This window comes from Bos grunniens, chromosome 28 (genome assembly GCF_055505025.1).
Source record: "Bos grunniens cultivar Pamir isolate PY7600 chromosome 28, Bosgru_T2T1.0, whole genome shotgun sequence".
NCBI classification, from domain to species: Eukaryota; Metazoa; Chordata; class Mammalia; order Artiodactyla; family Bovidae; genus Bos; species Bos grunniens.
The window spans coordinates 17667827-17694224 of NC_141192.1; the positions used below are offsets into that span (position 1 = coordinate 17667827).

A 26398-nucleotide genomic window follows, 5' to 3' on the forward strand; every position below is an offset into this window, starting at 1 on the left:
CTTCTCCAATGCATGAAAGTGAAAAAAGAAAGTGAAGTCGCTCAGTCGTGTCCGACTCTTAGTGACCCCATGGACCACAGCCTACAGGCTTCTCTGTCCATGGGATTTTCCAGGCAGGAGTACTGGAGTGGGGTGCCATTTCCTTCTCCAGTGCATGAAAGTGAAAAGTGAAAGTGAAGTTGCTCAGTCATGTCTGACTCTGAAGTAATAGCAATAAAGAGATACAAATTGTAAAAAAAAAAAAAAAAGTATCAAATAGAAATTCTGAAACTAAACATTTCCTATAGCTGAAAGGAAAATTTTAGTGAAGGGGTTCAACAGCAGATTTGAATACACAGGAAAAATCTTCAGTGAACGTGAAGGTGGGTCAATTAATACCATCCAGTCTGAAAAAACAGAAGAAAAAAAAATTGAAGAGAAATGGACACAGCTTAAGAAACTATGTGACACTACCAAGTATACCAACATATGTATAATAGGAATTTCAAAGGGCAAGGAGAGAAGAAAAGGGGCAGAAAGAGTATTTGAAGATATAATGGCTGAAAACGTTCCAAATTCAATGAAATATATGAATCTACACATCCAGGAAGCTGAATAACTCCCAATAGGAAAAAATCAGAGACCCACACTGAGACACATAATTACTGTCAAAAGCTGAAGTTGCTGAATCTTGAAAACAGCAAGAAAGAAGCAACTTACAACATACAACCTGTACACAGTAAGATTAACAACCAGTTTCTCTTCAGATACTATGGAGGACAGAGGGCTGACATATTTAGAGTACTGAAAGAAAAAATTGTCAACCAAGAATTCTATACCTACAAAATTATTCTTCAAAAATGAAGGAGATAGATATTAAACCATTCACAGATTAAGAAAAACTGAGGGAGTTTGTTGGTAGTAGCTCTACTCTACCCCAAATGCTAAAATGAGTACTTTAAGGCTGAAATGAAAGGACACTAGATAATAACTTGAAGCTATATTAAGAAATAACACTAGCAAAGATAACAACATAGGTAAATTAAAAAGGCAATATTTTATTTGTAGTGTATAACTCCTGTTTATCCCTCTGTGATTTAAAAGACAAATGTGTAAGACAGTAATTAAAAAATCTATGTTAATGGTCACACTGTATAAAAATGTAATTGTGAAAATACTATAAAGGAAAATGGAACTCTACAAGAGTAGAATTTTTTAAAATACTGTTCAAGTTGGTATTTATTCAAACCAGATTGCTGTAAATTTAAGATGTTAATTGTAATCCACAGAGTGGCCACTAAGAAAATAACTAGGTATGGTTCCATTTACATGAAATATCCAGAAAAAGTAAATCCATAAAGACAGAAAGTACATTAGTGGTTTCCAGGGGCTAGAGGGAGGAGCAGTGGAATGTGACTAAATGGATAAGGGGTTTCCAAATGGGGTGATGAGAACATTCTGGAACCAGGTAGTGGTGGTGGTTATATAATGTTTTTATTGTACTTAATACCACCAAATTGTACATTTTAAAATGGTTAACATGGTAAATTTTATGATAAGTACATTTTACCACAGGTTTAAAAAATTATGAGAAAAAAAAGAGCATGGTACTGGCATAAAAATAGACACATAGATCAGTGGAGTGAAATGAGGAATCCAGAAATAAACGCACATATATATGGTCAATTTGTTTTCAACAAGAAATAAATGGTAAAAGAATAATCATTTCAATAAATGGTATGGGCTCAACTGGATATCACATGCAAAAGAATGAATTTAGTCCCTACCTCTCATTAATACAAAGTTAACTCAAAATAGATCAGTGACCTAAATATAAAAGCTAAAACTGCAGAACTGTTAGAGAAACAGGTAAATCTTCATGATCCTGGATTTTGTGATGAAGTCTTTGATATGACATTAAAAGCACAAGCAATAAGAGAAAAAAGATAGACAAGTTGAGCTTCATCAATATTTAAAATTTCTGTGCACCAAAGAACATAATCAGGAGAGTGAAAGGCAATGAGCAGAATGAAAGAATTTATTTGCAAACCCTATATCAGATACATGTTTAGTATATAGAATATATAGAGAACCTTACAACTCAACAACAGAAAACAAATAACCCGATTCAAAAAAATGGGCAAAGGATTTGAATAGATATTTCTCCAAAGAAGATAATACAGATCGCCAACAGACACATGAAAAGATGCTCAACATCATTAGACAGTAGGGAAATGTAAATCAAACCACAATAAGATACAAGTTGGCACTCACTAAGATGGATATAATTTAAAAAATGAAGAAAAGAAACTCAGGATGTGGAGAAATTGGAACCATTTTACATTGCTGGTAGTAATGCAAAATGGTATAGCTGCTGTGGAAAACAGTTTGGCCACTCTGCAAAAACATAAACATAGATGTGTGATATGACTCAGCAGTTCCATTCCCAGATATATACCCAAAAGAATTGAAAGCAGATACTCAAACAAATACTTGTACATGAATGTACATAGTAGCATTATTCACAACAGCCAAAAGGTGGAAACAACTCAAATACCCTTTAATGGATGAATGGATAAACAATTTATGGTACATATACAATGGAATATTATTTGGCAATAAAAAGGAATGAAATACTGATTGCTGCTACAACACAGATAGACCAACAAAAACCCTGATCTGCAAAAGAAACCAAATTTTTAAAGCCCACACATTTTCTGGTTAAATGGTTAGAATGCTGAATTTTATGTCATGTGAATTTTACCACAATGGAAAATAATAATAAACCTCCAAAGGGAAAAACAAAGATGGACAAAGAAAGCTATTTTGGATTAGTGGAGATTAAAAAGACATGACAACTAAAGGCCATTTGTGTTTGTGGACTACACCCTGGACTAGAGGGAAAGTTCAGTTCAGTTCAGTCGTGTCCGACTCTTTGCAACCCCATGGACTGCAACATGCCAGGCCTCCCTGTCCATCACCAACTCCTGGAGTCTACTCAAACTCATGTCCATTGAGTCGGTGATGCCATCCAACCATCTCATCCTCTGTCATCCCCTTCTCCCGCCTTCAATCTTTCCCAGTATCAGGGTCTTTTCAAATGAGTCTGTTCTTTGCATCAGGTGGCCAAAGTATTGGAGTTTCAGCTTCAATATCAGTCCTTCCAGTGAATATTCAGGACTGATTTCCTTTAGGATGGACTGGTTGGATCTCCTTGCAGTCCAAGGGACTCTTCAAGTGTCTTCTCCAACATCACAGTTCAAAGGCATCAATTTTTTGGCACCCAGCTTTCTTTATAGTCCAACTCTCACATCCATACATGATTACTGGAAAAACCGCAGCTTTGACTAGACAGACCTTTGTTGGCAAAGTAATGTCTCTGCTTTTTAACATGCTGTCTAGGTTGGTCACAACTTTTCTTCCAAGGAGTAAGCATCTTTTAATTTCATGGCTGCAGCCACCATCTGCAGTGATTTTGAGCCCCCAAAAGTAAAGTCAGCCACTGTTTCCACTGTTTCCCCATCTATTTCCCATGAAGTGATGGGACCAGATGCCATGATCTTCGTTTTCTGAATGTTGAGCTTTAAGCCAGCTTTTTTACTCTCCACTTTCACTTTCGTCAAGAGGCTCTTTAGCTCTTCTTCACTTTCTGCCATAAGGGTGGTGTCATCTGCATATTTGAGGTTATTGATATTTCTCCCAGCAATCTTGATTCCAGCTTGTGCTTCATCCAACTCAGAATTTCTCATGATGTACTCTGCATATAAGTTAAATAAGCAAGGGGACAATATACCGCCTTGACGTACTCCTTTTCCTATTTGGAACCAGTCTGTTGTTCCATGTCTGAGTTAAGTTCTAACTTACTTCCTGACCTGCATACAGATTTCTCAGAACGCAGGTCAGGTGGTCTGGTATTCCCATCTCTTGAAGAATTTTCCACAGTTTGTGGTGATCCACACAGTCAAAGGCTTTGGCATAGTCAATAAGGCAGAAATAGGTGTTTTTCTGGAACTCTCTTGCTTTTTCAATGATCCAGCAGATGTTGGCAATTTGATCTCTGGTTCCTCTGCCTTTTCTAAAACCAGCTTGAACATCAATTTCACGGTTCACATATTGCTGAAGCCTGGCTTGGAGAATTTTGAGCATTAGTTTACTAGCGTGTTAGATGAGTGCAATTGTGTGGTAGTTTGAGCATTCTTTGACATTGTCTTTCTTGGGATTGGAATGAGGAATGACCTTTTCCAGTCCTGTGGCCACTGCTGAGTTTTCCAAATTTGCTGGCATTTTGAGGGCTGCACTTTAGCTCAACTGGAATTCCATCACCTCCACTAACTTTGTTCGTAGTGATGCTTCCTAAGGTCCAGTTGACTTCACATTCCAGGATGTCTGACTCTAGGTGAGTGATCACACCATCGTGATTATCTGGGTCATAAAGATCTTTTTTGTATAGTTCTGTGTATTCTTGCCACCTCTTCTTAATATCTTCTGCTTCTGTTAGGTCCATAGAAGGAAAGTATTAATAGCTAAAAAGTAAATTACTGAGATAGTTTGCTAAATTTGATAATAGGCTGTGGATTACAAGTAATAATATGTATCAGTGTTAAATATCCTGATTTTATCAAATTTTTACTGTAGTATATGAGAGAATGTCTTTGTTCATAGGAAATATTTATTGAAGTATTGAAGTCTAAAGGGGCATGGCTCCAAGTTTTGATATAATATAAAAGAAGATATGTAAAATGATAAAGCAGATAAGGAGATATGTAAACTGTTGGTGAATGTGAGTAAAAAGCATATGGGAGTTCCTTATACAGTTCTGTCCACTTTTCTGAGTTTGAAATTACATCAAAATTAAAAGTTATAAACTTAAGATTTGTCTTTTTATTTTCTGAGCAGCAGCATGGTCCAGATGATTCTTAGAAAAATAATATTGGATATGTTTTTTTGGCCTGGTTTCCTCCTTTCAGTTTGTCCTTAGATTTTTGTCTAAGATTTTGTCTTAAGATTTTTGTTTCTCAACTTCTGGATCCCAATGTACTATTTATTTTCTTTTATTATAGCAGTTTCTCTATAAGATTATTACATAATTAATATGGGTTACTCAGCTTCTATTGATATTTATTCTAACAAGTAAGATTGTATGCCTTTGACAGCCTATTCTCATTTTGTGTATTTTTTTCTAGTTCACATGCTTTTCCTTTGCAGTATCTTGGATAATGTTAAAAAATGTACAATTTTCTTTTGAGAAATTAAAATATTAACTTGCCAGTGAACAACTTTGCTTCTCTTTTCATCCAGTAGCCTTTTTTTGTCTGAAATTTGTATTTAATCTGTTGGTAAAAGATCAAGTGTGATATGAGGTCTAACCTTAATTGGACTGTGGGCTCATTTTTGGTTTTGGCTCAAGCAAGTAATCTCTAAATGCTGTTAGGCCAGACCAGGCTTTCTGCCCATCACAAATGAGTCAGAGAAGCCCTTTCCTAAGTAGAAACTGCCATCAAAACCTCTTACTGCTTCGTTGGCATTCAACTGTGGATTTTTGCCTTTTCCATCGTTGCTGTTTCATATTATAAGCAAATATCCAGGAGAGGCTATTTTGAGGGGGTTTACTAAGAAGATCATGATGATTCATTTGGTCCTCATGTCTTCCATTGGTTAACCACTTTTCTTTCCTTTGTGTGTATGATGGGATCTTCACTAGACAGAGGTAACCTATTGGGTGGCTGTGTACCTGGATGATGGTGTGGTCGTGCTTGTTGGTTTAGTTTCCATGATGCTCCTCCCAAGGTTATGCTTGCAGTGCTGCTGCTTACTTTGTGCTTGCATGATATTACTTTGACTGCGCTTTGTTGGTTTGGGTTTTTAAAACCTCCTCTCCCTTTTTTTGGTACCTAGAATAATTCCTGAAATTTCTTTGGTTGGTCCAAAGTGAGTCAAACTTATAAAAATGAGTTTCAAGTCTAACTCTTCCATGGATCCTTTTCAGTTTTTGAAAGTATCATTGATGTCACCTCTTAAGTTTCTGGTCTGGTAGGGAATTATAAAAGAAAAAGGCGGGGGGGGGGGGGGGGTAGGTTTCCCTTAAACACCCAGAAATAGACTGCTTCCCGGATAGACCATTTCTGAACCTGAGAATGGTTCTCAGAGAGAGCTGACAGAGCTGTCTCTGAGAGAGAGACCTGAGAGAGCTAACAAACTCTCTCTGTTAGCTTGTAGATTAAAGAAAATAAATACATACATAGAGTTAATACTAAGTTATAGGAGAGTTTCTTCAAATAGCTAAAATTTAGGAGCCTCCACCAAAGTAACAGTAAATATGACTAAATTATATCATGCCTAAAGCTTGATGTGTATGTCTGATTTGACATATTTCAGAGGTGCTATTTACTCTGTAAACTGTTCTACATTTCAAAAACTAAGATTCTTGGGGTTCATAAGATAAAAGTTAAAATTAATATTTCAGAAATTAATTTTCTGAGCATTTGGGTGGGTGCTGACAATAGTTGCTAACTTCTTCATTTCTGATCACTAGTTCTAATCATTAGTTGTTTTTCTTGGGTATTTAGAACTGATTTTTTTTTTTCTCTACCTTATATACCTCTATAGAAAAAGGTGGATTGTTTTTCAAACTCAGAAACAAATTCAGACCTGAAATGGGCCTGTTACATGTTAAATGGCAGGAGTTCATAAAACTGAAAACTTTCCATTGCTCACATTAAGCCAGTGTTGGAGCAAATAAACAAAATCATCTTTTGCTTATAATTTTAATCATCTTAAAAACTGTAAAGGATCCATTAATTTGGAATGGCCATCAGAGAAATGCTTATAATAAATAGCATAAAACTGTCAGATAAATGATCATTCATCTCTAACTATTTATATTCTCATTCTGTTATATCTCCTTTTTATCTTTTGGTTGGACCCATACATTCAATAGAAAATTGCCCAGGAACGAGAAAAATTTGCTGATGAAGGCAGTATATTTTACACCCTTGGAGAATGTGGACTTATATCCTTTTCAGACTACATTTTCCTTACGACTGTTCTTTCGAGTAAGTATGAACTTTTTATTCACTTACAGGTAGCATACTGGACTATAAAAAGAGTTAAGTTGATTGGAGGAGGAAACAAAACATGTTTGCAAAGTTAATGAATGGTGTTACATCAAATTTCATTTGTTTTGGATTCTCTATAACTTGTATATAGAACCACCCAGAAAAACAGGGAGGAAAATAAAGTATCCAGGTAAAGTTAGAAGAAAACAAAAAAGCAACTGCGAAGTTACCTTTTAACTGTTTGAAGCTCAAGATAATTTATACATTGCCTGCTCCTTTAGCCCTCATTAATGTTTATACTTCCTCAGTAAAACACATATTAATCTAGTATTTCCTTTACTAAAGATGATTGGCTCAGTTGTTCTAATTGTGTTGAACATTCATTTTTGAACCTTGGAAGATTACTTCTTAAAACACAAAACTCAGGTTTTACTCCTTTAGAGCACTGATGAATTTCTGATTATTCTAGGCTAAACAGTTTTGTTGATTAGTATGCTACTGTAAGTGTTCTTAGCATTATTTCCCTTTAGTATGACTTTGTTTTAACCATTCAGGAAAAAAAGTGTATGTCTCTAGCTCTCTGTGTACATTCCATTGAAATCCACCTAACTTGATCCAAAGAGATCTGATACTTGAAAGAAGTGATTCTCAATTTTTTCCCCATGGAGGACAGAACCAAATAAAAATAAGCACCTCTTTCTACTCTTCTCCAGAGTAGTCATCTATAAAGATAAAACTGTAAACAGTTTTCCAAACTTATGGTTTCCAGTGGGGAAGGGATGAGGAGGGGTAAATTGGGAGATTGGGATTGACATATATACTACTGTATATAAGTGTGTTAGTCGCTCAATCGTGTCCAACTCTTTGCAACCTCATGGACTATAGCCCACCAGGCTCCTCTGTCTGTGGAATTCTCCAGGCAAGGATACTGGGGTGGTTTGCCATTTCCTCCTCCAACTGTATATAAAATAGATAAGTAATAAGGACCTACTGTATAGCACAGGGAACTCTTCTCAATACTCCATAATGACCTATATGGGAAAAATATCTAGAAAAGAAGTGAATATATGTGTAACTGATTTACTTCGCTGTATAGCAGAAACTAACACAACATTGTATATCAACTGTATTCCATAAAAAATTTTTTTAAACTATAAACAATTTTCAGTAAGTGATACACAGTTCTTGCCATAGCTGTGACTCTTCTTTCCTCCAATTGACAGAAAAAATGAAGAAATATAGACTAATATGCTTTACCACAGCTGTCCCTGAGTACCAAAGTAATTGACACGTGTATACCTGTGGCAGATTCATGCTGATATATGACAAAACCAATACAATATTGTAAAGTTAAAAAAAAAAAAATTTGTAGTGGACCAGTGCTCTAGCCCCACAGATATATATTAACTTATGAAGACCCAAAATAGTAAACTGAAAGCACATTTATGATCTTATATTTTGTATTATTAATATTATTTTGATGCATTTTCAAAACAGACTTCAGTTCAAATCCTGGCCCCACCACTTCTTACCTATGATTAAGTGTCAGGAAGACCACAGAGCAGAATCTTCAGTTTCTGCTGAAGATAGAAACTGCACATTGTGTAGCTCCCTAAATTCAGATTTTTTTTTAAAAGTCACATTGACTTGTGAGTACTGGGAACCCCTCCAAGTAGCTCTACAGGTCTGGACACCTTTACTTCTTCGTACTCAGCTCCTGGCTTAACCTTGGTGTGTGATTTACAAAAAATGCTTAATATTACAATCTCATATACTTTCTGTATTTTTCAGGATGAGAAAATATGATAAGGATATGATTTTTAAGATTTTCTCTTTTCACTAGTTTTAAGCATTTTGATTATTACATGCTTTTAGTATTTCTCTTCCCTCATTGCAGGCAGACTCTTTACCATCTGAGCCACCAGGGAAGCCCCGTATTTCTCAGCCTTAGCACTGTTGATGTTTTAGGCAGGGTAACTGATTTTTGTGAGGGCTGTCCTTTCCATTATAGGATGTTTAGCAGCGTTCCTGGCCTCTGCGCATTAGATGCCAGTCATGCACACTCCCCCACCCAGTTGTTGCAAACAAAAATGTCTTTGTCAAATGTCCCCAGAGGAGTAGGAATGGGGAGGAATAATCCCTGTTTGAGAACCGCTGATGTAGTTTTTAGCAGGGCTGTTTGGTTTTCGTTTCATTATGTACCTCTGTATAGTGTTCTTGTGTTGCTTGTCTTGGGATTCTTTGAGTTTTGGGGTCTGTGGGTTTATAGTTTTCATCAAATTTGGAAAAATTTCAGCTATTTCACCAAATACTTTTCTTTGAGGACTTCAATTGCACCTGCATTTTCCTTATATCAACCATGTAATGTTTGTAGTTTACTATCTTCATTTTACAGATGAGGAAATTGAGGCATACAAAACAATTAAAAACTTGCAATAAATGCTGGAGAGGGTGTGGAGAAAAGCGAACCCTCTTACACTGTTGGTGGGAATGCAAACTAGTACAGCCACTATGGAGAACTGTGTGGAGATTGCTTAAAAAACTGGAAATAGAACTGCCATACGACCCAGCAATCCCACTGCTGGGCATACACACTGAGGAAACCAGAAGGGAAAGAGACACGTGTACCCCAATGTTCATCGCAGCACTGTTTATAATAGCCAGGACATGGAAGCAACCTAGATGCCCATCAGCAGATGAACGGATAAGAAAGCTATGGTACATATACACAATGGAGTATTATTCAGCCATTAAAAAGAATACATTTGAATCAGTTCTAATGAGGTGGATGAAACTGGAGCCTATTATACAGAGTGAAGTAAGCCAGAAAGAAAAACACCAGTACAGTATACTAACATATATATATGGAATTTAGAAAGATGGTAACGATAACCCTGTATGCGAGACAGCAAAAGAGACATAGATGTATAGAACAGTCTTTTAGACTCTGTGGGAGAGGGTGAGGATGGGATGATTTGGGAGAATGGCATTGAAACATCTATATTATCATACGTGAAACGAATCGCCAGTCCAGATTTGATTCATAATCCAGGGTGCTTGGGGCTGGTGCACTGGGATGACCCAGAGGGATGGTACAGGGAGGGAGGTGGGAGGGGGGTTCAGGATTGGGAACACGTGTACACCTTTGGTGGATTCATGTCAATGTATGGCAAAACCCATACAATATTGTAAAGTAATTAGCCTCCAATTAAAATAAATAAATTTATATTAAAAAAAAAAAACTTGCCTCAAGTCCCACAGTAAGAAAATGATTTAGGGCTTGAACCCAGGCCACTCCAGCACATGGGCTTCTGTCACTTGGCTTTACTGCTGTGGTCACATTTTCAGCAGTGATAAGCTACCATAGTGCCTCTTCTTTCTCTAAAACTGAACTGTGGAAAGACTGGTCATAAACTCTCCTGTAGATAATGGGCAGTTCAGGCATTCTTAAAATCTGTATGTTTTGCACTGCATTGTTTACTTTATTTAACACATCATGGAGGGAAATATGCCACAGAAATGACATTGAGATCAGTTATTTCCCACGTCCTAATTGCTGCTAGAACGATAAGTGAGGCATTCAGTGAATCCACCTTTTTGTGAATAACAAGGAATCGTTACATCTAAATACACTTCTTGCAAGGTCGTCAGGCAAAAGGAAATGCAATCCTTTATTTTTTTTTTTTTTTATTTAGAGAATACTTTATTAGTTTCTGTAATCAAACACATGTAGATAAGACCTTACATATTTAATACAGTGTGTTACCCCTGTACAAATGGAAAAAATTATGTTTAACGTTTCTAGACCAATATGGCTGTTAATTTCTGTACAATGCCAACCCAACACGGTACAACTGGGATACTTTTTCCAAAGTTGACAGCACAGCTAAAGTTTCCAAAAATTCAAATTATATATATATATGTATATATATATATAGATTTATTTATTTATATAAAAAGACCAATAGCAGTATGTTATGCATCAATAGCAGCAACAGCTTTTCCAAGTTCTGCAGTCATCTGAACAAAATTATAGAGACATCCAGCACACTCCATTAAAAAAAAAAAAAAGTTAAAAAACAAAACCTCAGAAAACAGCTAAGTTCTGTTACTGTTGTGGTACCTGGCACCATTTTTTGATTACGTTTCTCAATCATCATCTGGAAAGAAAACATTCTAGAATAACGTCATTAAAAACAGATCTGATAAAGCACAGTCACTACTACATATCATAAAGCAGGTAGAAGATATTTTACATTCACAGAGGTATGATACAGTACTGTCCTACATCTATAATACCATCTTTCTAAATTCCATATACATGCGTTAGTATACTGTATTTATGTTTTTCCTTCTGGCTTACTTCACTCTGTATAATAGTCTCCAGTTTCATCCACCTCATTAGAACTGATTCAAATGTATTCTTTTTAATGGCTGAGTAATACTCCATTGTGTATATGTACCACAGCTTTCTTATCCATTCATCTGCTGATGGACATCTAGGTTGCTTCCATGTCCTGGCTATTATAAACAGTGCTGCAATGAACATTGGGGTACACGTGTCTCTTTCCCTTCTGGTTTCCTCAGTGTGTATGCCCAGCAGTGGGATTGCTGGATCATAAGGCAGTTCTATTTCCAGTTTTTTAAGGAATCTCCACACTGTTCTCCATAGTGGCTGTACTAATTTGCATTCCCACCAACAGTATAAGAGGGTTCCCTTTTCTCCACACCCTCTCCAGCATTTATTATTTGTAGACTTTTGGATCGCAGCCATTCTGACTGGTGTGAAATGGTACCTCATAGTGGTTTTGATTTGCATTTCTCTGATAAAGAGTGATGTTGAACATCTTTTCAAGTGTTTGTTAGCCATCTGTATGTCTTCTTTGGAGAAATGTCTATTTAGATCTTTGGCCCATTTTTTGATTGGGTCATTTATTTTTCTGGAGTTGAGCTGTAGGAGTTGCTTGTATATTTTTGAGATTAGTTGTTTGTCGGTTGCTTCATTTGCTATTATTTTCTCCCATTCTGAAGGCTGTCTTTTCACCTTGCTAATAGTTTCCTTTGTTGTGCAGAAGCTTTTAAGTTTAATTAGGTCCCATTTGTTTATTTTTGCTTTTATTTCCAATATTCTGGGAGGTGGGTCATAGAGGATCCTGCTGTGATGTATGTCAGAGAGTGTTTTGCCTATGTTCTCCTCTAGGAGTTTTATAGTTTCTGGTCTTATGTTGAGATCTTTAATCCATTTTGAGTTTATTTTTGTATATGGTGTTAGAAAGTGTTCTAGTTTCATTCTTTAACAAGTGGTTGACCAGATTTCCCAGCACCACTTGTTAAAGAGATTGTCTTTAATCCACTGTATATTCTTGCCTCCTTTGTCAAAGATAAGGTGTCCATATGTGCGTGGATTTATCTCTGGGCTTTCTATTTTGTTCCATTGATCTATATTTCTGTCTTTGTGCCAGTACCATACTGTCTTGATAACTGTGGCTTTGTAGTAGAGCCTGAAGTCAGGTAGGTTGATTCCTCCAGTTCCATTTTTCTTTCTCAAGATCGCTTTGGCTATACGAGGTTTTTTGTATTTCCATACAAATTGTGAAATTATTTGTTCTAGCTCTGTGAAGAATGCTGTTGGTAGCTTGATAGGGATTGCATTGAATCTATAAATTGCTTTGGGTAGTATACTCATTTTCACTATATTGATTCTTCCAATCCATGAACATGGTATATTTCTCCATCTATTAGTGTCCTCTTTGATTTCTTTCACCAGTGTTTTATAGTTTTCTATATATAGGTCTTTAGTTTCTTTAGGTAGATATATTCCTAAGTATTTTATTCTCTTCGTTGCAATGGTGAATGGAATTGTTTCCTTAATTTCTCTTTCTGTTTTCTCATTATTAGTGTATAGGAATGCAAGGGATTTCTGTGTGTTGATTTTATATCCTGCAACTTTACTATAATCATTGATTAGTTCTAGTAATTTTCTGGTGGAGTCTTTAGGGTTTTCTATGTAGAGGATCATGTCATCTGCAAATAGTGAGAGTTTTACTTCTTCTTTTCCAATTTGGATTCCTTTTATTTCTTTTTCTGCTCTGATTGCTGTAGCCAAAACTTCCAAAACTATGTTGAATAGTAATGGTGAAAGTGGGCACCCTTGTTTTGTTCCTGACTTTAGAGGAAATGCTTTCAATTTTTCACCATTGAGGATAATGTTTGCTGTGGGTTTGTCATATATAGCTTTTATTATGTTGAGGTATGTTCCTTCTATTCCTGCTTTCTGGAGAGTTTTTATCATAAATGGGTGTTGAATTTTGTCAAAGGCTTTCTCTGCATCTATTGAGATAATCATATGGTTTTTGTTTTTCAATTTGTTAATGTGGTGTATTACATTGATTGATTTGCGGATATTGAAGAATCCTTGCATCCCTGGGATAAAGCCCACTTGGTCATGGTGTATGATCTTTTTAATGTGTTGTTGGATTCTGATTGCTAGAATTTTGTTTAGGATTTTTGCATCTATGTTCATCAGTGATATTGGCCTATAGTTTTCTTTTTTTGTGGCATCTTTGTCAGGTTTTGGTATTAGGGTGATGGTGGCCTCATAGAATGAGTTTGGAAGTTTACCTTCCTCTGCAATTTTCTGGAAGAGTTTGAGCAGGATAGGTGTTAGCTCTTCTCTAAATTTTTGGTAGAATTCAGCTGTGAAGCCGTCTGGACCTGGGCTTTTGTTTGCTGGAAGATTTTTGATTACAGTTTCAATTTCCATGCTTGTGATGGGTCTGTTAAGGTTTTCTATTTCTTCCTGGTCGAGTTTTGGAAAGTTGTACTTTTCTAAGAATTTGTCCATTTCTTCCTCGTTGTCCATTTTATTGGCATATAATTGTTGATAATAGTCTCTTATGATCCTTTGTATTTCTATGTTGTCTGTTGTGATCTCTCCACTGTCATTTCTAATTTTATTGATTTGATTTTTCTCCCTTTGTTTCTTGATGAGTCTGGCTAATGGTTTGTCAATTTTATTTATCCTTTCAAAGAACCAGCTTTTGGCTTTGTTGATTTTTGCTATGGTCTCTTTTGTTTCTTTTGCATTTATTTCTGCTCTAATTTTTAAGATTTCTTTCCCTCTACTAACCCTGGGGTTCTTCATTTCTTCCTTTTCTAGTTGTTTGAGGTGTAGAGTTAGGTTATTTATTTGACTTTTTTCTTGTTTCTTGAGGTGTGCCTGTATTGCTATGAACTTTCCCCTTAGGACTGCTTTTACTGTGTCCCACAGGTTTTGGGTTGTTGTGTTTTCATTTTCATTCGTTTCTATGCAAATTTTGATTTCTTTTTTGATTTCTTCTGTGATTTGTTGGTTATTCAGCAGCGTGTTGTTCAGCCTCCATATGTTGGAATTTTTAATAGTTTTTCTCCTGTAATTGAGATCTAATCTTACTGCATTGTGGTCAGAAAAGATGCTTGGAATGATTTCTATTTTTTTGAATTTACCAAGGCTAGCTTTATGGCCCAGGATGTGATCTATCCTGGAGAAGGTTCCATGTGCGCTTGAGAAAAAGGTGAAATTCATTGTTTTGGGATGAAATGTCCTATAGATATCAATTAGGTCTAACTGGTCTATTGTATCGTTTAAAGTTTGTGTTTCCTTATTAATTTTCTGTTTAGTTGATCTATCCATAGGTGTGAGTGGGGTATTAAAGTCTCCCACTATTATTGTGTTATTGTTAATTTCTCCTTTCATACTTGTTAGCATTTGTCTTACATACTGCGGTGCTCCCGTGTTGGGTGCATATATAATTGTTATATCTTCTTCTTGGATTGATCCTTTGATCATTATGTAGTGACCTTCTTTGTCTCTTTTCACAGCCTTTGTTTTAAAGTCTATTTTATCTGATATGAGTATTGCTACTCCTGCTTTCTTTTGGTCCCTATTTGCATGGAAAATCTTTTTCCAGCCCTTCACTTTCAGTCTGTATGTGTCCCCTGTTTTGAGGTGGGTCTCCTGTAGACAACATATGTAGGGGTCTTGTTTTTGTATCCATTCAGCCAGTCTTTGTCTTTTGGTTGGGGCATTCAACCCATTTACGTTTAAGGTAATTACTGATAAGTATGATCCCGTTGCCATTTACTTTATTGTTTGGGGTTCGAATTTATACACCATTTTTGTGTTTCCTGTCTAGAGAATATCCTTTAGTATTTGTTGTAGAGCTGGTTTGGTGGTGCAGAATTCTCTCAGCTTTTGCTTATCTGAGAAGCTTTTGATTTCTCCTTCATACTTGAATGAAATCCTTGCTGGGTACAATAATCTGGGCTGTAGGTTATTTTCTTTCATCATTTTAAGTATGTCTTGCCATTCCCTCCTGGCTTGAAGAGTTTCTATTGAAAGATCAGCTGTTATCCTTATGGGAATTCCCTTGTGTGTTATTTGTTGTTTTTCCCTTGCTGCTTTTAATATTTGTTCTTTGTGTTTGATCTTTGTTAATTTGAGTAATATGTGTCTTGGGGTGTTTCGCCTTGGGTTTATCCTGTTTGGGATTCTCTGGGTTTCTTGGACTTGGGTGATTATTTCCTTCCCCAGTTTAGGGAAGTTTTCAACTATTATCTCCTCAAGTATTTTCTCATGGTCTTTCTTTTTGTCTTCTTCTTCTGGAACCCCTATGATTCGAATGTTGTAGCGTTTAATATTGTCCTGGAGGTCTCTGAGATTGTCCTCATTTCTTTTAATTCGTTTTTCTTTTATTCTCTCTGATTCATTTATTTCTACCATTCTATCTTCTAATTCACTAATCCTATCTTCTGCCTCTGTTATTCTACTATTTGTTGCCTCCAGAGTGTTTTTAATTTCATTTATTGCATTATTCATTGTATATTGACTCTTTTTTATTTCTTCTAGGTCCTTGTTAAACCTTTCTTGCATCTTCTCAATCCTTGTCTCCAAGCTATTTATCTGTGATTCCATTTTAATTTCTAGATTTTGGATCAATTTCACTATCATTATTCGGAATTCTTTATCAGGTAGATTCCCTATCTCTTCCTCTTTTGTTTGGTTTGGTGGGCATTTATCCTGTTCCTTTATCTGCTGGCTATTCCTCTGTCTCTTCATCTTGTTTAAATTGCTGAGTATGGGGTGTCCTTTCTGTATTCTGGCAGTTTGTGGAGTTCTCTTTATTGTGGCTATTCCTCACTGTGTGTGGGTTTGTACAGGTGGCTTGTCAAGGTTTCCTGGTTAGGGAAGCTTGTGTCAGTGTTCTGATGGGTGGAACTGTATTTCTTCTCTTTGTTCAGTCGCGCTGTGGGGAGGGAGGGAGGGATGCTGCAAGCAAATAACACTGGCGTGCGCTCGCAGTGCCTCAGCCACACTGGGTCTGCCCCCGCTCACTGCGCGTGTAGCCTCCCTGCCCACACTGCTCGGGCTCTAGGTTGTTCCGCCGGGAACAATCCAAGGCTGGCCCTGGGTTGCATGTACCTCCCAGGTCCAAGCCGCTCAGGTTCAGGCACTCGAATAGTCCTCAGAGGCGCAGACTCAGTTGGGCCTGAGTATTGTGCTCTTCCCAGGTCCGAGCAGCTCAAGTGATGAGGTGTTTGGCGAGCGCCAATGCTGCGACTTATCGCCTCCCCGCCACTCGGTTATCTGGGCGCAAAACCGGCGCACCTTCTTAGGCAGATGTTAACCGTCCAGACCCCCAAGAAGTTTTAGTTAGCAAAGAAGCCTGCTTACAGTTTTATAGATAATGTCTCTCTGGGGCTGCGATTGCCCCCTTCCAGCTCTGGCTGCCTATCACCGGAGGGGGAAGGTCTGCAGCCGGCTATCTCTGTTCAATTCTTTGTTCCGTGCACGGGCCTGGCGGTCTTAGGTTGGGGCTGGCTTTTCGCGTAGTAGATATCCCACAGTCTGGTTTGTTAGCCCAAATTATTTCGCTCAGATAGTGCTCAGGGTATTCAGGCCAGATTCTTACTCTAAGCGATGCAGCCCGCGCTGCGCCTCCCTGCCCAGCCCCCGCTTGTTAATCGAAATGCAATCCTTTAAACACCAAAAGCTTTGCTAAGGAGTAGCTTGGGCCTTGGAGAATACGTTAGCGTATTTATTCATCTGTTACTCTAATGAACAACATGGACCATTCTTCAGATTTCTAATGGAAAACCAGCTAGAGCAATGTGAACAGCATAACCCATATAATACAAGACTGTTGTATTTCTAATTATCTGGGTTTTTTTTTTTTTCAAAATTAATAGAATCAGTGGTGTTCAAGAATTTGCTATCAATTTTAGAAGTTTCATTTTTTAGCTAAACAAGAATTTTTTTGACTCACACCCAGAATAACAACCAATTTGGCAGCAATATCTTGTGCTTATAATAAGCAGTGACATAAATTTCTCACTCTTCTCTGTATGTACTTTGGATAATGGGTGCCTTCTCTGGCCAGCCTAAAATTTTAAATACCTTTTATCCTGTCATACACACACACTTACACATACACATCTCCTAAATCCCTCTTTTGCTCTCTTTTTTCTCCTTGGCATTTGTCATGATTTCACATTCTATATCAGTTTAGTTTTGTTCAGTCACTCAGTCGTGTCCAACTCTTTGTGACCCCATGGACTGCAGCACGCCAGGCTTCTCTGTCCATCACCAACTCCCAGAGCTTACTCAAACTCATGTCCATTGAGTCAGTGATGCCATCCAACCATCTCATCTTCTGTTGTCCCCTTCTCGTGCCTTCAGTCTTTCCCAGCATCAAGGTCTTTTCCAGTGAGTCAGTTCTTCTCATCAGGTGCCAGAATATTGGAGTTTCAGCTTCAGCATCAGTCCTTCCAATGAATATTCAGGACTGATTTCCTTTAGGACTGACTGGTTGGATCTCCTTGCAGTCCAAGGGAGTCTCTTTGCAGTCCAAGGCACTCTCAAGAGTCTTCTCCAACAACACAGTTCAAAAGCATCAATTCTTGGATGCTCAGCCTTCTTTATAGTCCAACTCTCACATCCATACATGACTACTGGAAAAACCATAGCTTTGACTAGACAGACCTTTGTTGGCAAAGTAACATCTCTGCTTTTTAATATGCTGTTTAGGTTGGTCATAGCTTTTCTTCTAAGGAGCAAGTGTCTTTTAATTTCACATTCTATATAATTGATTTATTTTCTTTCCTAAAAAATTATATGAGTTTCAGGTGTTCAGCATTATAATTCAAAATCTTATATACACTACAAAGTGATCACTATTACAAGTCTAGTTATCATCCGTCACCATGTATAATTAACCCGCTTTACCTATTTCACCTACCCTTCAACCCCTTTCCCCTCTGGTAACCTCTAGTATGTTCTCTCTGAATTTCATTTTGCTTTTTTTTAGATTCCACATGTGAATGAAATAATTTGATATTTGTCTTACTCCATCTGAATTACTTCACTTAGCATAATACCCTCAAGGTCCAAGGTTGTCACAAGTGGCAAGATTTTACCTTCCTTTATGACTGAGTTATGTTCCATTTTGTGTGTGTGTGTGTGTGTGTGCGCATGCATGTATGTATACCACATCTTCTTTATCCATTCATCCATCAGTGGACACGTAGGTTGTTTCTGTGGCTTGGCCATTGTGAATAATGCTGCATTGAACATAGGGATACCCTTATCTTTTAAAATTAGTATTTTTGTGTTCTCCAGATAAATACCCAGAAGTGGATAATTGATATATCTTCTTTATTGTCCATCTTCCTACCTAGAATGTAACTGCTTGACAGTGAGCATAGGTTTGTAATGATTATTTGTTATAGATTTGTAGTGATATTAATTACAAACTTATCTACTATATATAAAGCATTGTGGCAAAGTAACAAAGCAAGGATTGTTTTTTTTTCAGTCTTCTCTGAAATGAAGTTTGTAAAACAGAAGACTCTACTGTTTATATCCTGAGTTGAGAACAGTTCTTTTAGCTGTTGATGTCCTCAGTCCACATCCAGTACCAGTGGAGTGAGGAAAATATGTTTTTAAGCTAACCTACTTCTAAATGAAGAAATATAATTATATGAGAAATATAATTATAAGCTTTCTTATAATTCAGAATTAAATTATTTGTATCCCCCTCTTACCCTAATTTATAGATTTTATTGTTTCATACTTTATCTGTCTGATGAGGTTTGATGGATTAACTTGAACAATTGTCAAACATGAGCCATAGCATCTGTATTAAGTGGAATACTAAGTATTTACTAAATAACTGCTCACTGATAAAATAAATTTAGATTCATTCCAGGCATGATAAAGACTAATAATTATTATTATTATTATTAAATAATTTCCAAAGAGGCTTTGATCCTTAAACTAGGTTAACTGAAATTGAATGAGAATGCCAAAGCATGGTTTATTAATGGCTTAGTACTCTGGACTCACCACCTACATTAGCTGGTGGTCTTAAATCCTGTAATTGAAGTCAGAGACTTATAACTTGATATAAAGAAAAGTCATCTAGATTTATCTAGAATGCTATATATTATTTATTGATTTGGATCATTCATAGCTAATACTAAGATTCACTACATTATCATAACATAACTTAGAATCTGGATCTTGGCCATTGACAGGTTGAAATATTTACATATGTTCCTTGTGTTCATATATTTTCTAAATAAAGTTATTGACGCTGTGGGCTATCTAGACCCATGTTTTAGATAGCTTATGGAGGCAATAATAAAATGATCAAAAGTGGATTATTTGTAAGCAATCTTACTATGCACTATTAATCTTTGAAAAGCCACCAGAAAAATCAAAAGCAAGAACTGGTACAATGTGTTCAGTACCTAAGAGGAGACATAATGAAAATCAGGCATAAGTCAATATGTTCTGCTTTTGATTTCTTCTTTAGATTTGGAGGAATTAGTGGAGAAATTTAATTAAGTGGGTTTTCACTATAGGAGAATTTGACTTACTAACAGTTATCCCCATTGTGATGCATCTTTCTCACAAATATACAAACCTTTTGGGAAATTACAGCATCATTCAAGTGAAAGCTTATAATATTTTATTTCTCTTGCTATATTGAAGTCAAGAACTGATCACAGTGTATGTGACTTGGAGGTAGTAATATTGATCAGTGCCATTCTGGCTAATGAAAATGTTATAGAAGTTATATCTCAAAATAAGTTTTTCAGGTTGAGTGATCTGTTGGAAAATATGGGCACAGCAACATACTGAAATCTATTAACAAATCTTTTTTATTGCCATATTATAGTTAGAGAAGTTATAGAGAAAATTTGGTTTAACTATTTTCTGTGCTTCTCAATCAGCAAAAACAAAATGGGGAGCTGACTGTGGCTCAGATCATGAACTCCTTATTGCCAAATTCAGATGTAATTTGAAGAAAATAGGGAAAACCACTAGACCATTCAGGTATGACCTAAATCAAATCCCTTACAATTAGATCTGAAAGACAGAGTACCTAAAGAACTATGGGCAGAGGTTTGTGACATTATACAGGAGGCAGTGATCAAGACCATCCCCAAGAAAAAGAAATGGAAAAAGACAAAATGGTTGTCTGAGGAGGCCTTACAAATAGCTATGAAAAGAAGAGAAGCTAAAGGCAAAGGAGGAAAGGAAAGATATACTCATTTGAATGCAGAGTTCCAAAGAATAGCAAGGAGAGATAAAGAAAGCCTTCCTCAGTGATCAGTGCAAAGAAATAGAGGAAAACAGTAGAATGGGAAAGACTAGAGATCTCTTAAAGAAAATTCGAGATACCAGGGAACATTTCATGCAAAGATGGACACAATAAAAGACAGAAATGGTATGGACTTAACAAAAGCTAAAGATATTAAGAAGAGGTGGCAAGAATACATGGAAGAACTATACAAAAAAGATCTTCATGACCCAGATAACCATGATGGTGTGATCACTCACCTACAGCCAGACATCCTGGAATCCAAAGTCAAGTGGGCCTTAGGAAGCATCACTGTGAACAAAGTTAGTGGAAGTGATGGAATTCCAATTGAGCTATTTCAAATCCTAAAAGATGATGCTGTGAAAGTGCTGCCCTCAGTATGCCAGCAATTTTGGAAAACTCAGCAGTGGCCACAGGACTGGGAAAGGTGTTTTCATTCCAGTCCCAAAGAAGGGCAATGCCAAAGAATGTTCAAACTACCACACGACTACACTTATCTCACAGGCCAGCAAAGTAATGCTCAAAGTTCTTCAAGCCAGGCTTCAACAGTACATGAATCGTGAACTTCCAGATGTTCAACCTGGGTTTAGAAAAGGCAGAGGAACCAGAGATCAAATTGCCAACATCTGTTGGATCATAGAAAAAGCAAGAGAGTTCCAGAAAAATATCTACTTCTGCTTTATTGATTATGCCAAAGCCTTTGTGTAGATCACAACAAACTGTGGAAAATTCTTCAAGAGATGGGAATACCAGACCACCTTACTTGCCTGCTGAGAAATCTGTATACAGGTCAAGAAGTAACAGTTAGAACTGGACATGAACAACGGACTGGTTCCACATTGGGAAAGGCTGTATATTGTCACCCTGCTTATTTTAACTTAATAGAAGAGTACATAACGCGAAATGCCAGGCTGGATGAAGTGCAAGCTGGAATCAAGATTGCTGGGAGAAATATCAATAACCTCAGATATGCAGATGACACCACCCTTGTGGCAGAAAGTGAAAAGGAACTAAAAAGCCTCTTGATGAAAGTGAAAGAGGAGAGTGAAAAAGTTGGCTTAAAACTCAGCGTTCAAAAAATTAAGTTCATGGCATCTGATCCCATCACTTCATGGCAAATAGATGGTAAAACAATGGAAATAGTGACAGACTCTATTTTCTTGAGCTCCAAAATCACAGCAAATGGTGACTGTAGCCATGAGATTAAAAGACGTTTGTTCCTTGGAAAAAAAGCTGTGACCAACCTAGATAGCGTATTAAAGAGCAGAGATATTACTTTGCCAACAAAGGTCTGTCTGGTCAAAGCTATGGTTTTTCCAGTGGTCATGTATGGATGTGAGAGTTGAACTATAAAGAAAGCTGAGCCCCAAATAATTGATGCTTTAGAACTGTGGTGTTGGAGAAGACTTTTGAGAGTCCCTTGGACTGCAAGGAGATCCAACCAGTCAAATCCTAAAGGAACTCAGTCCTGAATATTCATTGGAAGGACTGATGCTGAAACTGAAACTCCAATACTTTGGCCACCTAATGTGAAGAACTGACTCATTGGGAATGACCCTGATGCTGGGAAAGACTGAAGGCGGGAAGAGAAGGGGACGACAGAGGATGAGATGGTTGGATGGCGTCACTGACTTGATGGACATGAGTTTGAGCAAGCTCCAGGGGTTGGTGATGGACAGACAAGCCTGGCGTGATGTAGGGTCACAAAGAGTCACACACGACTGACGACTGAACTGAACTGACTGATGCTTCTCAGGTGGCTCAGTGGTAAAGAATCTGCCTGCCAGTGCAGGTGACATGGGTTCAGTCCCTGAATCAGGAAGATCCCCTGGAGAAGGAAATGGTAACCCATTCCAGTATTCTTGCCTGGAAAATCCGATGTACCTGGTGAGCAAAAGAGTCGGACATGACTTAGCAACTGGGTACGAGCACATGTAATTTTTATGTCTCAGGATTTTCTGTTGTTGCCTAATTGTCCTTATGAAGGGTAAAACAAAGAAGAAAATGGTTGATCTTATTCAGTGTTGTTTTACCCTATAAAAAGTGCTTAGAACTTCAGAAATACTCATTAGCATGCTGTTAGGCCAAAAGTGCCTCACTGTGTTGTTTACCAGTAACTTCTTTCTCTAGCATAGCCCTTCTTATGGTTAATTCATTGATTTTATAATAGTACAGCTTCTGTCAAAACAATAAAATAATGCATTTAAGTATATCAAATATTTATGATGTTAAGTTCATTTTGAACCAGATGTACTTGAAAATATTATGTCATTTCAGTAGACCCTGTTGTTACAGAAAGTTGAAGCATTTACATCTTTGTATCAACAACCACAAAACAATTTTAGTTCACATTAGCAAAAAATAAGTGGTGTTTGTATTTAGCTCTCTCAAGTCTCCTTGTGACTTTACTAGATTAAATTTTTTCATTTGCAAAAGCAAAGTTTATCCCTTGAGAACAATGCTTGAGATTTGTTCTGAGGGTTCATAAAGCCAAGGGGAGAACAGAGACTAAAGTAGTAAATTGTGACTTACAATAAAGATAAGATCTAAATGTGTTTTGACTGTGTCTTGAGAAAGATTTTATAATTTTATACCCATGAGGAAATCAGTTATTAGCCTTTTCATATTCGTGTTTTATTTAAATTGATCCATTTTCATGTTTTGAAAATTCTATTCTAAAAATTCTAATATTATCTTAAAATCTTATGGAAATCTGATTGAGATCGCAGGATTTCTAGAGAGCTCTGCCCTTTCAGTACAGATAGTCAAATGGGCCTGTTTTCTAAAAAGAATATTGAGTGAGGTGATCAGGAGTATTTTCTGTATGCTCTATGAGCTGGTGCCACCACTCAAATTATTGTTTGCATAGACTTTGTTCTCTCTTGAACGGCTTGTGTGGGCCTGTAAAGCTTTCTGCCTCTTTTCCCATGGAGCCGCTTTTTATGATATATGAGATTCATATATAGGAGCTCTGAAAGAGAGAAAAGAAAGAGGTCTGCCCTTGTTTTTCCATCTCTGCTCCTTAGGACCTTGGGAGCAAAGGCCTAACAAGGGAAGGCTTCCTTCCGCTTTAGATCTCATTTATCAATGGGAGAAAATTCCTGGAGCAAGAAAAGTAAAACTCCAATATAGCTAAATTCTCTGCCTTCTAGAAAGTACCCTAACCTGTCACATTGTTTCTTCTTCTCCCTTCACTCTTCACATCAGAATTTTCTCCTATATCTCAGCTAAGATTCTAGTTGTTTTAAAAATCAGAATTAAAAAAATTTTTTTACATTGAATTGTGAATGAATTATGATTCCTTGTAACAGCTCCAGAGGTATTTGTTAATTTGAAAAACTCTCTAATTAATGCAAGTTTAGACAGTGGTTATGGTATCACTGAATAATATCTTGAAATTAGGAACTCTGCTGTGTGGCTTTGTATCCCCAAAGTACCTAACACAGCATCCTACTAATAGTAATCATTCCAAAAATATTTCAGTGAAAGAATATTTGGGATGTGACTTCTCCGGGTCTCTTCTAGGTAGAAAGGAGACAAAACCACCTATCCATCTCTATACCTTTGATTACAGTGTCAAATAGACCTCAGTTTACCCTCCTGCCAGAGTCTTCCCTTCATTTCCCAAGAACAGATTATAGAAACTTCCCCTCTTGTACTTCACCTACCTTCTGTTCTGTCTTCCTCCACCTCTGCTGTGTCTTGTTTTTGTTCTGTTGATGGTTGGCGTGGCTCTGTAGATTTCAGCCCTCAGCAATTTATGTTGTGTAAAATATTTACTATGGCCTGTGAGCCCCACTTTTTCATATTTTTGCCTCCTAGAAGCTGGACTGAAATCAAGTGTATCTGTCCTTTCTGTATATCTGACTTTTCCCTAAAACCCACAACTTAATAGTGTTTGGTTATGCTTAGGCTTCATCATGTGTTGCTTACCTATTTCTGGAACAGCTTTGGAAAATGCTCATTTGTTTTGCTGAAGAATTTGAGGGTGCGAAAATGAAACCAGGGCAAGAAATAGTGGTTGTCATGGACTGATTTGCCTAATCACTATCGCTTTTGGAGAAGGTATCCAGCCCAGTATCTGGCTCATAACAAGTACTCCGTGTATATTTGTTGGCTAAGTATCTAAGAATTTTTCTGAATAGTTACTTTAGTATACATACTAAAATTTTATATTGCTCCAAGTACCCTTAGCCTCCTGCCTAGTATTTAAAACTGGTTTAAAATAATAGTTAATCTCTATACACAGTGAAAGCTAGAAAATTAATTAGAATAGCAAATTTTTTTCTATTTGGACACTAAACTGAAAAAATAGCTTTTTATGTGACACCAAACTAAGTCACATGTACAGAGGATCCTTCAGAATGAGCATAAATTAAGTATCAAATATCAAATCTCTTTATTAAAGCAGCTAATTATAAGCACATATGCATTAAGTTGTATCTTGGCGTAAATTGTCACTTTGGCTATTGAGCACAAGGAGTGGAATGAAACCACATAGAATGAAATAAATGTCAAGCAGATGATTATATTTTTTAGATCTAAGAAGGTGGGGTGGGGAATCTATCACCCAGGTGTATGTAATTTGGCCATAAAAATAGCAACATGCATTTGAAGAAAATATATTTCTGGAGAAGGATGTGACCTTAATAAAAAGGTAAAGCACTGGCATGCCCTAGAATCTACTTCCCAGAAACTCTTGGGGAATCAAAGGTTTTTGACATCTCTGGCATTTAATACTCTTCCTGTAGCACAACTGTCAAGTAACAGTGTTAAGGAAGATCTATTTAAATGCAAGACTGTTTCTGGCAGCCCTCTGAAGGTCATCTAGCAACTGAGGCAGAGATACAGTGTAAAAACGGGTTATATACCTTGAAGTAGGAACAGTTGCTATTTCTTTTCTTCAGGTGTGAAATTTTATTTAAAGAGTTATGTAGATAGATAATCTAGATAGATAGATATATAGAATCAGGGCTGAAATGTATTTTCAAGAAAAGATGTAAATGGAAGAAGAGCAATAGTTAGACGGAAGTGTCTGAACAGCTAAAGCCTTGCTGAACAAATTCAGAAACATTTCACAGTCTTATGAAGTTTTTAATCTCAGGTTTTTGACAGGTAGTGTTTCATATTATTTAGAAAACCTTGCCACTTGACATGACATAAATCACACTGAGACACAATAAAGAATAAAGAACTCTCTCTGTAGCCATTGCAGAGTCTATGTGTAAGGGTGGTAAGCTCATAGTAACATCTCTTGTAGTTTCTTTCATTATTTTAGGATTTTCACATAAAAGCAATATGAATTTTAAGTTTTAAGAATATACATTAAATTTCTAAGTGTTTTTTTTTTCCTTGTGGTCAGAATCTGTTAAAGTAGAAACCAGGGTTTTCCAATTAGTGCTGCTAAAAAGAGCGTCGTAACTCCCTTCCTCCTACCCCATGTTCTTGGGGTCCTGTGGCTGATTATAGACTTGTAAATGAAAGGTTATGGGTTTGTCTAGGAGATGTACAAACTGTAGGCATTGAAGCTGTACCTTGCATACCGGGCAGCTCTACCACCCAATCTATGCTACAGTTAAACTAGCTTAGACTTGGGCTTAGTCTTCCAAACTACATGAGGTGAATGAAGTCTTTCCTAAACTAAGATGACTCTCAAAAGTCTAAAGAAATCCAAGAAACTGGGATAAAGATTAATGTTGATTACCTCTTATGAAGGGG

General features: G+C 36.9%; 1 protein-coding gene across 2 annotated transcripts in view; it reads left to right on the forward strand.

Moving 5' to 3' along the window:
* The window catches only part of MICU1 (mitochondrial calcium uptake 1), a 227770-nt gene that overhangs the window by 89605 nt on the left and 111767 nt on the right, over positions 1–26398 (forward strand). For both annotated transcript variants that reach the window (XM_086382117.1, XM_086382116.1), the window contains one exon: positions 6917–7031. In XM_086382117.1, the coding sequence (XP_086238243.1) occupies positions 6917–7031 (115 nt within the window). The remainder of the gene's footprint in view (positions 1–6916; positions 7032–26398) is intronic.